Here is a 16,331-nt window from a genome sequence, read left to right on the forward strand (position 1 = left end):
TAGCAATGAAATAAAGCTTTGTTTGAAACTTTGATACTGGTGTCCAGCGAAATACCTAACCAAGAGATGAGCTGATTCAGGGAGTGATTTCCCTTCTAACAGTTGAAAGCAGCTTCGTTTGGTTATTCGCACATAGAGGACCCCAGCTCATGGCAATTCATGCCAGCCTCTCGACTGACTCTAGCTAGGATATCCCCTCAGCTCTCCTTCAGTAATCAAGACTGCATCGGGGATCAGTTCTGACATCCCCACTTGTGGAGATGAGTGGTAAGAACACCCACCACTGCCAGTCCCCTCCCTAAGGAAAGGTTGGAGAATCAGCCCTAGCAACTGCCTGTGGGGATCAGGGCTGTCCTGTCTCATTATCAGGACGTGTAACCGTTTGAGAGACTAACCAGCCGAGCCTCTTCCCTCCCACCTATACAACACTAGCACACTCCTGTGATGCAATCCTCTGTGGATTGCTTTACTGGCAGTAATGGGCTATTACTGTCCCTTTATGGGAAGCACAAACACACTTCATGATACAAAAGGACTGGCCAGCACATGCAACCTTTACCATTGTTCTAAGGCCTAGTGCAGAAAAAAAATTGTAAAGAAGGGAAGGGAAACCTTTTTGCAAGGCGATTTGAGGTGAGTAAACCAAACAAGAAACTGTGTTCACTACGGCAAAGCAAGGAAACACCTGCTACTTCTTTGGGGAAGTGATTGTTTCATGTAAGAGCAGTTTGGAAGTTCTCTGTCTGAAAGACAGAGTCATTTCACCACATTTTTTATTTCATTGCTAATTCCTGCCAGTGGAAAGAGGAAATATACAAGTAACTAGGCGGGGTAAGTCCCAACACCACATGTAGCTCTCATGCAAAGGAACAGAAGAGCCTCCCTGCATCGGATCACAGGGTCCATGCAGCCAGTCTAGCTTCCTGATTCCCACCAGTGGCCACTAGATGCCTCCAGGAAGTCCACAAGCAGCCATGAAGGTGATGGTTGCGATGCTTCCACTGCAGCAGCTGGTATTCAGTAGCATATTGCTTCTCAACATAGAGATTCTGTTCAGCTATCCTAGCTAGTAGCTATTAAACGGCTTATCCTCCATGGACCCTTTTGGAAGCTATCTACAGTAAACTAATGCCCATTCCCACATGTTGTGGCAATGAATCAAACAGACTGATTATCAATTGTTTGGAGAAGTACTTTGTTTTGTTGACAGCACATCTACTGCCAATCAGTTTCATTGGATGACCCCCATACAAAACTCATGTTGATTTCCCTCCTGAGTGTTTGGGCAGTGAAATCTACATCTGCAAAGAAGCCCTATCTACCTGAGAGTGTATGTAATAACTGGTTTGTCAAAAGAGAGAGAGAGAGCAAAGGCTTAGCTAGGCTATGACTCTCTGGCCTGGTGCTTTTTTGACTTCATGTTTTTCTTTAAACAGCTGCTGCCTCTCACTGTATCACAAATTGCCTTCGAAAAGTCCCTTTTGTTTCAAAAATAGTTTGCTGTGCCGTTTGGGTGGTGAACTGACACAAGACCAAAGCGACCTTGGACATGCAGAACTAGAATGTGGCCTCTGTCCAATGAATCAGGGTAGCTCCCAAACAAGATGTGATGGTACATCCTCTGTACATGAATGTTCCGTGTTTGTGATCACAATGAATAGTTTTTATTAAAATTATTATTACCCCATTGAATTTATCTAATCCTTTTGAAAGCCATTTAAAGACCACACAAAAATTGAGACCTGTTTATTTAAATTCAGGTCATATAAAGCAGTGAGTGAGGGGTTGGTTTTTAGAGCGATGGGGGCCTGCATGGCCTACATGCCAGGGAGCATGTCTTTGACCCAGGGGGACAGGTGTTGGTCCGAAGACCAGCTGGGACCAACAAACCCAATGAGATGTGGTGGAGGGTGTGTTAAACTGCTTTGAGATGTTAAAAGCAGCCCTCAGTAAAAAAAACCATCCTCCAAGCCCCAGATTTTAAACACACTTTCACTCTAGCCACTGATGCTTTGGAGAGGGGCACTAAGGCTGGGATGATAACACTGGGTCCAGACCAGGCCCCTCATATGGGTGTGGTCCTTAACCAGAAGCGGTCAACGGTGGAGGGGGAGACCCGAGCGGTGGGAGAACTCCCTGCCATCCGCTCGCTTCGCCGGCTGGGCTGCAAATGGCTTCTAGGAAGCCATTTGCAGCCCAGCCGGCGAAGGGGACGGGGACGGCAGGGGAGTTCTCCTGCCGACCCCTTGAAATGGGAAGGGAAGGGGCAGCAGGGGTCTTGGGGCTGCGCAGGGGGCGGCTGCCAGCCGAGCGGTGGCATTGAAGAGTCGGGCGGCAGGGACTGGGAGATACCCTGCCGCCCGATTGAGAATTCAAAGGAGCCAGCCGACGAGCCGCGCCGAGAGGGGGAATGAAGCGGGCGGCAGAGAGGTATGCCGCCCGCTTACTCAAAGGAATACGGTGCCGTTCTTGGGGGGGGGGGTAAGTAAAGCCCCCCCGTACTCTTTTGGAACCCCCACCCGAACCAAAACCACCCCATGTCCGGACCGGTCTGGAGGCCTTTAGAATGGCCTCCGAACCGGTCCGTGCACATGACTATTTCTTTTTGTTCTTTTCTTTTACAAGCCTCTCTGGGTGGAGTTTTTAAACCAGGAGAAAGAGGGGTCTGGAAGGGGATTTATCTGGTGCAAACATGTCTCCTCAGATGTTCAACAGACTACCAGTTTTCTCACCACGTGTAGGCTTGTACATGGAAGATTTTTGTACTTTTCCAATAGCAAAATAAAGAGAGTTTTCCCTGGGAATTCCACCCCAAGCCCAGGGAGTTTCAAGCTCTGTAATAGAGAGGGGTGGCGGTGGCAGCCATTTTTGAACCTACCGGAAATATAGAAGAGTTTAGGAATAGCCTTTGCCAGAAAACTCAGCAGGGATGATTCAGCATTTCTTTCCTTCATGTGAGCTTGCTCTGAGACTAAGGCTATAATCCACTAAATATCAAATCTACTTTATACCCAAGTGGGACAGACCTGGATTTAAGCACATGTTTTCCGTCATCAGTACATGGCCTCAAGCTGGTAAACCTCACCCAATCTTGCAACTTTCAGACTAACTCTGTAAGTTAGTCATGGGCAGCATGAAGAAATATGCTATAAAACCCCACAGTGTGTTGTACATTCTTTTTTTGCTACTTTTCCTTCCTGCCTTTCTCACATGGTAAGAAAGTGTTGAACTAAAAGTGTAGACAGCTGTGGACATGCCACTGAGTTTTGTGCTATGAAATGGTACTTCCCCTGCATCAACAAAATATAAATTAAATGTTATATGATGATTGGATATCTTCAGTCATCTGACCCTGCTAAGTGCTGCCAATTGTAGTTTAGAGGGGACAGATGGAATCATACAGCAATCTGTTTTTAAATTGAGCTTTTTCAGATGGTGACTTTACAGTGACTTTACTTTGGGAGGGTGGGTGTGCATTCACATCTCGGTCATATTTACCCCCAAGTCCATGCAATATTTCAGAGAGCACTTCACACACAATTTGGGGTTTTCCCTCCATATTGGAACCTAGCCCAATTTATGTCCGGGGTAAAAAAATCCTCTTTTTGTTTCAGATTATCCATTATGCCCCAAACTTGCAGTAAAGCCTCATGGTAAACAGTAAAGCCTGCTGTCTGAAAAGCCTCATGTAGGCAAATTTTAGCAAATGCAAGCTCCTGCACCAAAGTAATACAAATACATTTAATTTGTTCCTTTGCTGAAATGACACAATTTTCTTTACAGAGATGATTGAAGCTCTGATTTCTGTGAGAAATAGCAGTTGAGCAGGCATGAGTTGTTATCAAATTGGCAATGTTTTTCTGAGCCATTTAAGCAAATGTTCAGCACTTCTCCCATTTGTCCTGTTTGCTGGCAGATGAGCAAGCCCCAAGCTTTTCATTTCAGATTTGAATTTTATGTTCAGAACAGCGTGGGACATTATAGGGAAACTAAACTTCTCTTCCTGGTTTTCGCTTGGGTTGTGATCCTGCCACATTACATAACATATGACTTTTCATGCATCATAAAAGTTTTCTTAAGGTGTGCTCATTTGGGAAAGTTGTACATGTACATGATGTGGTGTACTGCAGCCCAAAATGGGTAGAACCAGCCCTTTGGAGACTAGGGAGAGGCCAGCAAGAGGAGAGGAAGCTGCTAGAGACCCCCCGCGGCCACAGCAGCAACCTTTGGGGCTGGTTCGATGTCAGACCTATGGGCATCCAATGCAATGCTTTTAAAATAGGAGTAATATGGTATCTTTGGGTTGCCCAACCTGCCTGCTGCATTTTGTATTAATTACAGTTTCTGGACTATATGAAGGCAGCCCCTTATAGAGCACATTGCAGTAGTCAGGTCTGGAGGTTATACCAGCAGATGTACCACGTTTTTGCTCGTTCTCCTCCAAGAATGGCCATAGGGGGCATATCAGCCTAAGCTGATCAAAAGCACCCTTGCTACTGCCTCAGCTGGAGAAACCAGAGAGGGGTTACTAGGTCAGGAACTTTTAGAATGGAATTCTGTTCACACTTAATAGAAAATGGCTACACACAGAGCAAGGATACATTGGTGTATCAAGATATATCAAGCAAGAGAGCAGCCTAACAGAACTGCCCAATTAAGGGGAAGTGGCAATTTTTGACACCTTCCCTTCCTCAGGAAGTCCTCTGTGAAACCTGAAAATATGTTCCTCCGGGCTGCATATATTTTTGGGCAGGGCTGCCTTTAAAGTGCCCTGGAAGGGTGTGGGGCCCAGGCCAAATCAGACAGTGGAGGCCCTGCTTCCAGTTAATTCTAATGGGGGTTAAAAAAGCGGGGCCCGGGGCGGTCATCCTGCTTGCCATGCCGTAAGTACAGACCTGTTTTGGGCAACACAAAGAGTTTCTTGAAGAAGGGGAGGGTGTCAAAAGTTGCCACTGCACCAGTGCAGTTATTTGGGAAGCTCTCTTAGGTTGCTCTCTTCCATCCTTGCTCTGTATGTCAGGCAGTATGTTTTTACTGAAAAGTAATGGTAATTTTCAAATAAACATGCTTTGGATTGGTCGATTAGTCCTGCACAACAGTGAATGAATATGACACTTGCCATCATGATTGTGATGCTGTGTGGTGTGCCAGCATTTCGTTTCTAAACAGACAATTGCCAGGACTCAAACCAGCTAGGAAATCAACCCCCCTTGTCAAATCCTCTTAATCTTGACATGTGCACAATGACCAAAGGAAGACACTTTTCAGCTCCACATTCTCCAAGCCACTTTTGCATCCTCAATACATTATCTGTTCTGTGGCTGATTTTTGGCTTTAAAAACGGATCAAGGTCTGATAACCCTTTTATAAATATGATTATAATTGCAGAAAGCACATCATCATAGTGTGCCCCATTATAAAATATAATGCATTGATCTCTTTTTGTTCTTCAATTCCACCTGCAGGGGGACCTGTGATGATTATTATACCTAGCCTGCCAGATTTGGGGACATGGCAACAAGGATACCTTTAAAGGGTCAGGAAGATGTTTTTTAAATATGAAGTTTTCAGTTTTCTCAATAAGTAAAGTAAAGTGTGCCGTCGAGTCGGTGTCGACTCCTGGCGCCCACAGAGCCCTGTGGTTGTCTTTGGTAGAATACAGGAGGGGTTTGCCATTGTCTCCTCCTGTGCAGTATGAGATGATGCCTTTCAGCATTTTCCTATATCACTGCTGCCCGATATAGGTGTTTCCCATAGCCTGGGAAACATACCAGCGGGGGATTCAAACTGGCAACCTCTGTCTTGGTAGTCAAGCCATTTCCCTACTGCACCGTTAGCTGGCTGCTCTCTCAATAAGTACATCTTTTTTTAAAAATGAATTTACTAAAGTTATTGTGTGCCTTTACACAGCAAACATATGTTTAACACATAGCAGAAACCAAGTGCGAACCATGTTGCGAGACTTGAACATGACTATTCAATAATCACGAGTAATTAACAATGTAATATGACTATATCACACAAATCACAAAGATCCCTTTGCAGTGTTTGTGACACTGTTTAAAAGAAATGGCAGTAGTATGACCGAAAAACTCTATTTAAGGAAGTCAATATTATGCTTTTTTAACATTTTGGAATTACCCTTAGATGTAGGAACTAGACATCTGTTAAACATGATGTCTATTTTCATGTACCCTTTTACTCAGTGAATCAGAGGGCAGGGGGGAAAGTTACGTTGGTTGGGACTTCTTTTATTTCAATGGGTAAATGAAGATTAATTTTACGCAAACTCAACTTCTGACATACTTTTAAGATGCAGTCTTTAATTCTTAGTTGAGCAATATGCTTTGCAGTAGCGGCCACAGTGAAAACAGACCATAAACCTATGAGTCATGCCCTAGTTACATTACTACTTTATTTACCATTATGTACCTGAATAATGCAGAGTGCCATATAACAGCTATTCAACATGAACTTTTATTCTGTGATATCCTGGAATAGTCATTCTTAAACATTTTTAAATGTTGGACTTTATCCAGCCAGATAAGCATATGCAATCCCATTGATTCTAGTGGGAAAACTAAGCAAGCGAAAAACCATCTCCCATTAAATTCAACAGGAGCTGAAAATGCTTACATTTGTCAGGGTCATGAGTATTGAGTTAATAACTGAATAATTCTTAAATTGACCTAAATCTAGAGAGAGAGAAATATAACTCTTTCCTACTGAATTCGGATCATTTATTGCAAGTTATCATCACATTTCAAACTTGTGGTGTTATAAGATATATAAACCTAAGCAATGAAATCTCAATATTCCATTATGAGTCTTAGGGTTGTTGGTTTTTCCCCCCAAAGACTAAACCATGTGGCTGCTATTTTATATGCTAAGTGCTTTCTCACATGGTTTGATTCATCCATTTGCATAACCCCTCTTTCCCTGCCAAACAAGGTGACATGAAAATCAGATTTAATTGAAAAGTGACAACTCTGTAAGTTTTTCTATGTACACTGCTTTGAGAAGGTTTTGTTGTTGTTGTTGTTGAAAAGCAGTATATAAATAATAATAGTGCTGACTTATTGCACCAAAGAGATGGAGGGCATTTGCACAAGAGCATTCTTGCACTAGACCACAAAATTGCACAAGCACAGTTTCACAAGAAGAGGCCATTATTTACAATGTCATTTTATTTAAGAATTGCATTTGTGTAATTTTGCTGTCTTGTACAAGAACGCTCTTGTGCAACTGCACAAATGCTCTGTGCCTAGACAAATGGACCATTACACAGTATATCAGTCAGTAGTAGTAACCTGATACTATTAATCTACCATAGATGCAAGGGCTAAACCAATGGCAGCCACTGTGCTACCCTCTAGGGACAGATCCTACCTCTAGTACAAGGACATATGTTGAGCTCTTACATGGGAGTTGGGATCCTCACACATAATCTCTGGCTGCTGGCAGTGGATGGAACATAGGAGTCATCTGTGTAAATGTATGTATTTATTTAACTGTTCTTAGAATATATTTTGCTGCTGCTGCTGCTCATTATGAAACAAAGTCCAAAACCATTGGACCTGCACCAAAACAGACCCACAAGAATGTGCATGTTCTCAGTGATGGATCGTCAACTTTGGGATTTCCTTCCCCTGTAGGCTCACCCAAACCTGAGCATGTTTGTCTTCCAGAGATGGTGTATGGCACTGTTATTCAAACTGGCTTCTGCTGGCCAAAAAGATGGAGGGATTGCATATACTGTAATCATCAGTATATGGTTACTTACTCCAAGCCCTTGAAATTGGGTGGGCTATTAAGTACAATAAAATAAATATAAACAGGTAGAAGCATTTGGGATCATATTAGCATTTGAAATGGCTCCCCTGTTAAGGACATCATTAAAAGTAGAAACCAATAAAGACCATTATAGTGAGGTGACACAGACTCTGACTCAAAGTGGTTTGTGCTCTTTTTCAATGCACTTAAACAAAGCAATATCTATTATATTAGAGTAATCACTTATCAAAAACTAAAGGTACTGGAAAATAAGAAATTAGGATGTCTAATTCAAAGTGTGCAATTGCCTGTGCACAAAGCTCTTAGTATTGTTGACAGAGTGAGTCAGAGTCCTTCATATTCTTTCTTATTCCATTCTCATTCCTCCCCCCCCCCCCACTGTAACAAGGTAAGATGCATCTTTTGCAGCTGGCATTATGCTGGGACCATTTTCCTTACTGCCATCAGACCAATTTTACACATGCCACTCAAAACACTTTGGGGCCTCACTCCCACTGATGTGCATATGAAAAAGACTGAAATGTGGCTTTAAAAGCACTTGCATCTTTAAAATAATGTACTTATGTCTATGTAAGAAGTGGATTTACAAGCATATTTCAGCTTTCCAATATGGGGGTGGTGGTGTCACCGATGAACAAGTGTATTCTATCTGAAGCTCATTTCGAGTCCTGTACCTTCCATGTTTTCATCAAGTTGGACACATTTGGGATTGGCTGTGTTCACATTGTAACCTCCTCTTCCTATATTAAAGTGTCTCTTCAGATGCTACCCAATTCCTCCTCCTTTCCCATGTTGTGGCATCTGCCACATGCCATCTGGTCCACTCAGCCTCACCTCTAGCGAAACTTGACAAGAATGGAGCGGGGGGTGGGGTGGGGGCATGTCAGTTTCATCAATGCTAGTTAGGTGTTGTTGTTTTTAACTTAAAGTATATTTTTGAAGAAAATAATGGTTGTTACAGAGCAGCCATGGAAACCCAATCCAAAATGGGACTGTGAGACATATTGGGGTTTAATACTTTAATACTTTCCCCTTGCACCATTTTCTATCTCAAGTTCACCTCTGAAGAGGCTATTTGTCCCTATAGCAGCCATTTGCAGCAAATCATTGCTTTGGGGAAACAAGAAAATGGTGCTTGAAGATCCAGTAATGTTAACAGCTCACCAGGGTCCCAATTTGAACAGACATTTCCAGTTTACTTCCTGTTTTAAACTCTAATACTGGTTACACAGCCTGTATTTAAGCTATGGAATTTTCAGCCATGTGGCTGGCCACTAGCTTAGATAGCTTTAAACGGGGCTCAGACAAATTCATGGAGGACAGGTCTATCAATGGCTACTAGGCTGGTGGCTGTGGGCCACCTCCAGCCTCAGAGGCACAATGCCTCTAAATACCAGTTGCAGGGGAGAAACAGCAAGAGAGAGGGCATGCCCTCAGCTCTTGCCTGTGGGCTTCTCAGAGACATCTGGTGGGCTAATGTGTGAAACAGGATGCTCGACTAGATAGGCTTTGGGCCTGATCCAGCAGGGCCATTCTTATGATCTTATGTCTTAACGTACCCTGTAGTTTGGCTGTGGGGTAGGCAGCTGGGGTAGTGCCTTCTCCTGCACTAGCTGAGGCGGTGGCCAGTGTAGTCACATTTAAAGCAGGAAAAGCTTAAGTTGTGAACAGTGGCAATGAGCACTAACAAGTGAGAGGAAATTCCTGAGTTATCAATAAAGCACTTGCAAATGGCACGTGCTATTCTGACCTCTAGCTTTATTATCTAGCAAGGCAATGTTGGCATTTTTGGCCTGCTGGGGCTGCTGCACCTTCCAGAACCAGCCCCGGTGGGATTGCAGTTGCAACTCCTTCAAACAGCACATAGGCACCTGTGTGGAGGAACGGCCATTGTTTGAAGCAATGGAGCAACTGCCCTCTTGCACAATTGTGCCCAAGCTGGCCTCCACATATACAGCAGCCCTGGCAGGTCGAAAATGCCAATGTTGCTTTGCGCAACCTGTCAGCTGGTACCAAGAGCTCCCTAGAGGCATCCTTGTGCCCAGAAGAGGTCATGCTGAAGAACATGAAAACAGAAATATCAAATTCAGATACACATAAAATGATTTTATGCAAAAGCATACAGAATGCAGAAGCCAGTGCAGGCAGATCTAAAACCTTTCAGTTCCACTCGGGCAATATTCCAGTGAGAAAGGAATTTACTGTAGCAAAACTAATATCCTTAGTGCCCAAACTCCAGATGAAAAAGTGTGAGGGGAAAGCTTTTCTCTTTGGGGACAGGGCAGGTTCAAAAGTTTTCCTTGTTGAATATGAAGTGAACTCCTCGCGGGTCAGCCTCTGAATTCCTAATACTCATGGTATTTAAGGTGTCAGCCAAAGCTTCAGGTCCACACAGGAAAACACCAATCCTGGAACTGTTGGTAAAAGAAAGTATAGTGTTGTAGATACCCAGCATGCTGTGTCATTTAAGTAATGCCAATGGAAGAATTTAACTACTGTTGAAATTAAAATTATCTTACATAACATCAAGGTGCTTCACACAACAAGTGTGAAGCGCCTGAGGGGGTTCTGTGGGAAGAGCGGGCTTAGCCCGCTCTCCCTGCAGATGAGCAGCTGTTCATAGCTTGGTGGCCAGATCGGCCACCTACACGACTGCCGGCTCCATCATGGAGCCGGCAGGGGCTGCAGGGATCGGGGCCCGCAGTCCGCGGGGCATCCTGGAGAGACCCCCGAGCCCAGGAGGCTGCTTGCAGCCTCCCAGCTGGGGGTCTACTCATGTCTAATGCTATCACACTTTAAATCCAAGGACTCCCATGAGACAGGCCAACAAAGAGAGCATGTACAAGGTGCTACACAACATGCTGGCATTAACAGCAATGTTCTGTGGTCATCCATGAGACCAAGATTTGATTCAGTTAAATTAAGAAGCTGATTTACAGGCATAAGCACTGTTCAGTATCTCATCATTCAACATCATCACATGATGACTTGCAGCTGCAAAGAAAAACTGCCTTCACAGATAAAAAGACTTTTCAAAGAAATTCTAATGATAGGAAATCATTTTTTGGTGCTTCCAATTGCACTCAGCGTTCGCACTCATCATGTGATTAATATGCATGTTTGAACTCACCCTAAGACCTAATGTTTCAGCAATTTTTCATTTTGATGTTTAGGGGTTTGTTTGTTGTTGTTGTTTGTATGAATCATCAAGTAGTTTGTACTGCTATTAGCTAGAAATCTTGGTCAAGGCCACTGGCAATGTTACACTTCAGTACCTGAACACACTTACGTTGAAGTCTTTCCCACTGAAATCATAGGAACATAGGAAGCTGCCATATACTGAGTCAGACCATTGGTCTATCTAGCTCAGTATTGTCTTCACAGACTGGCAGCAGCTTCTCCAAGGTTGCAGGCAAGAATCTCTCTCAGCCCTATCTTGGAGAAGCTAGGGAGGGAACTTGAAACTTTCTACTTTTCCCAGTGGCTCCATCCCCTGGAGTGCTCACACTTCTAGTCTCCCATTCATATGCAACCAGGGTGCATCCTACTTAGCTGACAAGTCATGCTTGCTACCACAATACCAGCTCTCCTCAATGGGACATTGGGGTTTCAGTGTATGAAATTCACAGCAGGATCACAACAACCCAGTTAAAGCAAATATACTTTGGGGTATATGAATTTTGATAGGTAGAAACCAAGGGGCTAAATTAATTTGGGCATGATCCAGTCAAAATCAAACACTTTGATTTTCATCAAAATCTCATTCAATTCATTGGGGAAATTAGAAACATGCTCCATTTCCCCCCACTAAAACAATGGAACATAGAATTGCTTTAAAAACAAATTAAATTACATAAAAATACTGAAAGAATATTTGCATAAATATTGTAATTGCATGTTACAATAATCAATCAATCAATCAATCAATCAAGAATTCTAGTTTCACATCATTCTTCAGATAAGAAGACCATCAATAAATAAGATTGCCTCAGTATTAAATAACAGGGCTTATTTGATTAAATTCTAAGGCACTTATTTATTGACAATTAATATTTATCACCTTGATTGTACCAATGTATTTATTCCCTTCCATCCCTAACTTTTGTAAGAGTGTGAGTAGTGCCAAAGGAAATTAATATTACTTGGACCCTTCAAAAAAAAAAAAAAAAGATGAACCAAAAACAGTGATCTACTCTTAGAGTGAAATATAGGTACCAGAAGTGAGGCTACCTATATTTGCAAACTCCACATCTGCAAGCACTGCAACACTTTTTTACCTTGGATGCTGATTTGCAATTGTTTTGAACTCATTGTCCCAGTTTGGTCTCCCATAGGAAGTTTTTTGTTTCAAGCCTGTGATCACATCTTTCTCTTCATCATGACGCATCGCAATATGAGTAGCCTGAGGGAGGGAAGAGAAAAATGCCCTTATTTGAATTAGAAGGTCAGCTGAAGCAGAATCCACTTTTATGACTGTCGAGGCCTCACTATCCAGATTAGAGAAGTCTGATGAACACAGAATTCCCAGCAAATAAACGAATATGCGATTGGAGAAAGGACCATGCCTCTTGATATTTTGCATCCTCAACTGGATGCATTCACAACTGGACCTCAATTCACCACCACATAGATTCCTCTCAATTCAACTCCATTCATTTCATAATATTAAAACAGCCTGAAAACTTTGTTGCTCAAAGCCATGGCCTGATGAGATTTCCTATAAAAGAAACTTTCCATCATCTTTGGGAATTTCAGAACTTCTACCTAGGCATCTTAGAACAGCCATTCATATGTTTGTGTTCCTAAGTTCAAGGTTTCTGCTTCCAAGAAAAAAGAAGTCTCACTACTGCGTTCAGTGAAAATTGTGACTGACATTCATGGGCATCCGGGGGCAAGAGGGGACACACACACACACACACACACACACACACACACACACACACACACACACACACACACACACAGAGTTTGAGCCAGTCCTATTGAATGCACTGGGGTTTACTCCAAGGTGGGTATAGGATTGAAGGCTTTACCGCTCACCACATGGATGCCTATGTATGATGTTTTAACATCACACAAAACGTTTAATATTCATAGATTTGGCAGGGAGAAACCAAAACTCCGATCTGCCTTTTGTTCTGACCAGAAAGAGAGCCTTTTCTCAAAGGGTATTTATTCAGTCAGGGATGGTTGTGGGGAAAGCCAGCCTCTTCTAACATAAGAATGGCCCTGCTGGATCAGGCCCAAGGCCCATCTAGTCCAGCATCTTGTTTCACACGGTGGCCCACCAGGTGCCACTGAAGGCCACAGGCAAGAGGTATGTGCATGCCCTCTCTCCTGCTGTTGCTCCCCTGCAACTGGTATTGAGAGGAATCGTGCCTCTGAGGCTGGAGGTGACCCACAGCCACCAGACTAGTAGCCATTGATAGACCTCGTCTCAGTGAAGTTGTCCAAACCACTCTTAAAGCCATCCGGGTTGCTGGTTGTCACCACATCTTATGGCAGAGAATTCCACAAGTTGATTATGCATTCTGTGAAGAAATACTTCCATTTTTTGGTCCTAAATTTACTGGCAATCAATTTCATGGGATGACTCCTGGTTCTAGTGTTATGTGAAAAAAATTTCTCTCTATCCACTTTCTCCACACCATGCATGATTTTATAGACCTCTATTATGCCTCCCCACAGTCATCTTTTTTCTAAACCAAAAAGCCCCTGGCTCCCAAACTGCTGCAAGCTATGTTTGCAACCAGGACCAGCTCGTCTGGGGGTGATTCAGTGTCGGGCCTTCTCTGTGGCTGCCCCAGGGCTTTGGAATGCATTCCCTGTCAAAATAAGAGCTTCTCCATCAATGATTGCTTTTTAAAAGACATAGGAACATAGGAAACTGCCATATACTGAGTCAGACCATTGGTCTATCTAGCTCAGTATTTTCTTCACAGACTGGCAGCGGCTTCTCCAAGGTTGCAGGCAGGAATCTCTCTCAGCCCTATCTTGGAGAAGCCAGGGAGGGAACTTGAAACCTTCTGCTCTTCCCAGAGTGGCTTCATCCCCTGAGGGGAATATCTTGCAGTGCTCACACATCAAGTCTCCCATTCATTTGCAACTAGGGCAGACCCTGCTTAGCTATGGGGACAAAACATGCTTGCTACCACAAGACCCCTAAGACACACCTGCCTTTCTCAGGCTTTTAATTAAAATCAATTTCAAACTATTTAATTGTTTTTATCTTGTGAAATTATTTTAACAGTTTCACTCTGTGAATTGTTTTTATTCTGTGAAAGTGTTTTGTTTGAATATATCAGGTGGTACATAAATATGATAGATAGATAGATAGATAGATAGATAGATAGATAGATAGATAGATAGATAGATAGATAGATAGATAAGCCAGCTGATCCCATGACCTACTTCTAGATACAGGATTCAGCTTTTGCCATGCCATTGTAAATGTTCCTTTTCAAGTGTTGGTAGTCATGTCCCCAAACCAGAATCCAACATATGGCATTCTGTGGAAGCATCCAAATTACCTTGGACTGGGTACAAGTTGAATCCAAGATTGATAGTATGATTACTGTATGCTGAAGTAATTGCAAAAATGACACACACACCATTCACACAACTGTGCCAGTACTGGGCGGAATAAAAATTATCTTAACTCCCCAGAGATCCAAGCACTTTGAGATGGCTTCAGTAGGTACTTACTTGAGATTCATCCCAGCCAGTAAGGTAGATATTGTAGCTAAGAAATTCTGTATTGTTTCTTTTCTGCATTTCAGTCTCCAATAACTGCAAGAGGTCAGCAAACCATTCAAAGGCATGAGTGTCTCTGCAGAGCCAGTAAAAATAGATCTGAAAGGAGCAAGATTGAACTTGATCACTACATGTTTTCTTTAGGGGGCTTCATTCTCTTCAGTTTGTTTAATTGAGAGGAGCTTCCACAGCTCTTGAAGCTGTGAAAAGGTTGCTTCATCTTTCTTCATTTCTTTCCTCTGAAACTCTAGAGCATGCACCACCTCAATCTTGAATATAAATAACAGACATTTGCCTTCTATACAATAATAGACATTTGCCTGTGGACCAATGAGGGGACCACTGTAGACTAGGTGTGGAGTGAGGGAGGTCAGCTCTCCACTCTGGATCAGGATGAGAAAGTACCTCAACATCAAGCAACAGCATGTGCTGTTGCAAGAGACTTGCATTTTGGGTGGTATACTAATAAAATAAAATAAAATAAAATAAAATAAAATAATAAATCCAGCCGAAGCCCGGGGTTTCCATTTATGTATTTCTCAGTTCCTCATTTATGCACTGTTATGTGCAAGGATTCCAGTGCTTGGGGACATGTTGGGAACATGTCAGGGACATACCTTTTTGAGTTTTAGATTAATGGCATCATTACAGTACTTGTACCACACAGACTTGAGGACCGATGCAAATGGGGTGACTCCAATCCCAGCTCCAACCAACATCACAGTATCGTAACTGAATACATCTTCACTAGCAGTACCAAAGGGGCCATCAACAGCTATCCTGGAACAGGAAGGATACAATTAACAATGATACAGTTAACAACAGTGTCTGACATACTGCACAGTGCCCCTTTTGTGTTTTAACACAACATCCACACGGTTGCACATGAACCCTGTTACATAAACACCAGAATTGTGCAGATGCAGTTGTACAATCATATGGACATTGGAAAGAATGCCTATAGCATCACACAACTGCATTCATACAATTCTGGTGTTTACTCAAGAGCGTTCTTGTGCAACTGTGTCAACTTTGTGTTAAAATGCATGCAGGGTGCTGTGCAGTATGTCAGCCAGTAACTGTGATTGGTCCATACATATTTTGATGATCCAACAGTCATTCATGTGAGAACTATCCTCACAGTATCAGTTCTGGTGCCCATCCACAAAGTAGTCCTGGCCCATGAATACCCAGAATATCCATGACAATGCTGATCTCCCACAAGGTCTGCTTCTAGGTGTAACTGGTCTAGGGCTTAAAGCAGCAACAAAATGAATCTAAGGTAAGTGGAGAAAGTGGGTTCCAGACTTGTGCCAAATTTAGTCTGCTTTGTAACAGTGGTCATTTGGAGAACTAATTTTTATGAACAGGTAAAGGCTGAGTGCTAGCCACCTAATGGTGCAGAGGGGAAATGACTTGACTAGCAAGCCAGAGGTTGCCGGTTTGAATCCCCGCTGGTGGGAAACACATATCGGGCAGCAGCGATATGGAAGATGCTGAAAGGCATCATCTCATACTGTGTGGGAGATGGCAATGGTAAACTCCTCCTGTATTCCACCAAAGAAAACCACAGGGCTCTGTGGTTGCCAGGAGTCTACACCAACTCAATGGCACACTTTACCTTTAAAGGCTGAGTACTGTGATGCACAGATTGAAGGTTAACAGACTTACTTTAAAGCATTTTTAAACAAATCAGTCAGTGAGAGTAATCAATTAAAATATTTAAATAGACTAAAATGGTGCCTCTAATCAACGAGGCAGAGGATTTTTTTTTTTTTAATGGC

General features: G+C 42.9%; 1 protein-coding gene across 1 annotated transcript in view; it reads right to left on the reverse strand.

The window, feature by feature from the left end:
- Positions 1-9,879: 9,879 nt before the first annotated feature.
- Positions 9,880-16,331, reverse strand: part of LOC128352290 (cytochrome b-245 heavy chain) — a 63,290-nt gene continuing 56,838 nt past the window's right edge. Inside the window, 4 exon segments of the mRNA XM_053312734.1 lie at positions 9,880-10,208; positions 12,072-12,196; positions 14,500-14,646; positions 15,165-15,327. Coding sequence (XP_053168709.1) covers positions 10,082-10,208; positions 12,072-12,196; positions 14,500-14,646; positions 15,165-15,327 — 562 coding nt within the window. The 3' untranslated portion in view covers positions 9,880-10,081.

This window comes from Hemicordylus capensis, chromosome 3, assembly GCF_027244095.1.
Source record: "Hemicordylus capensis ecotype Gifberg chromosome 3, rHemCap1.1.pri, whole genome shotgun sequence".
Lineage (NCBI taxonomy): Eukaryota > Metazoa > Chordata > Lepidosauria > Squamata > Cordylidae > Hemicordylus > Hemicordylus capensis.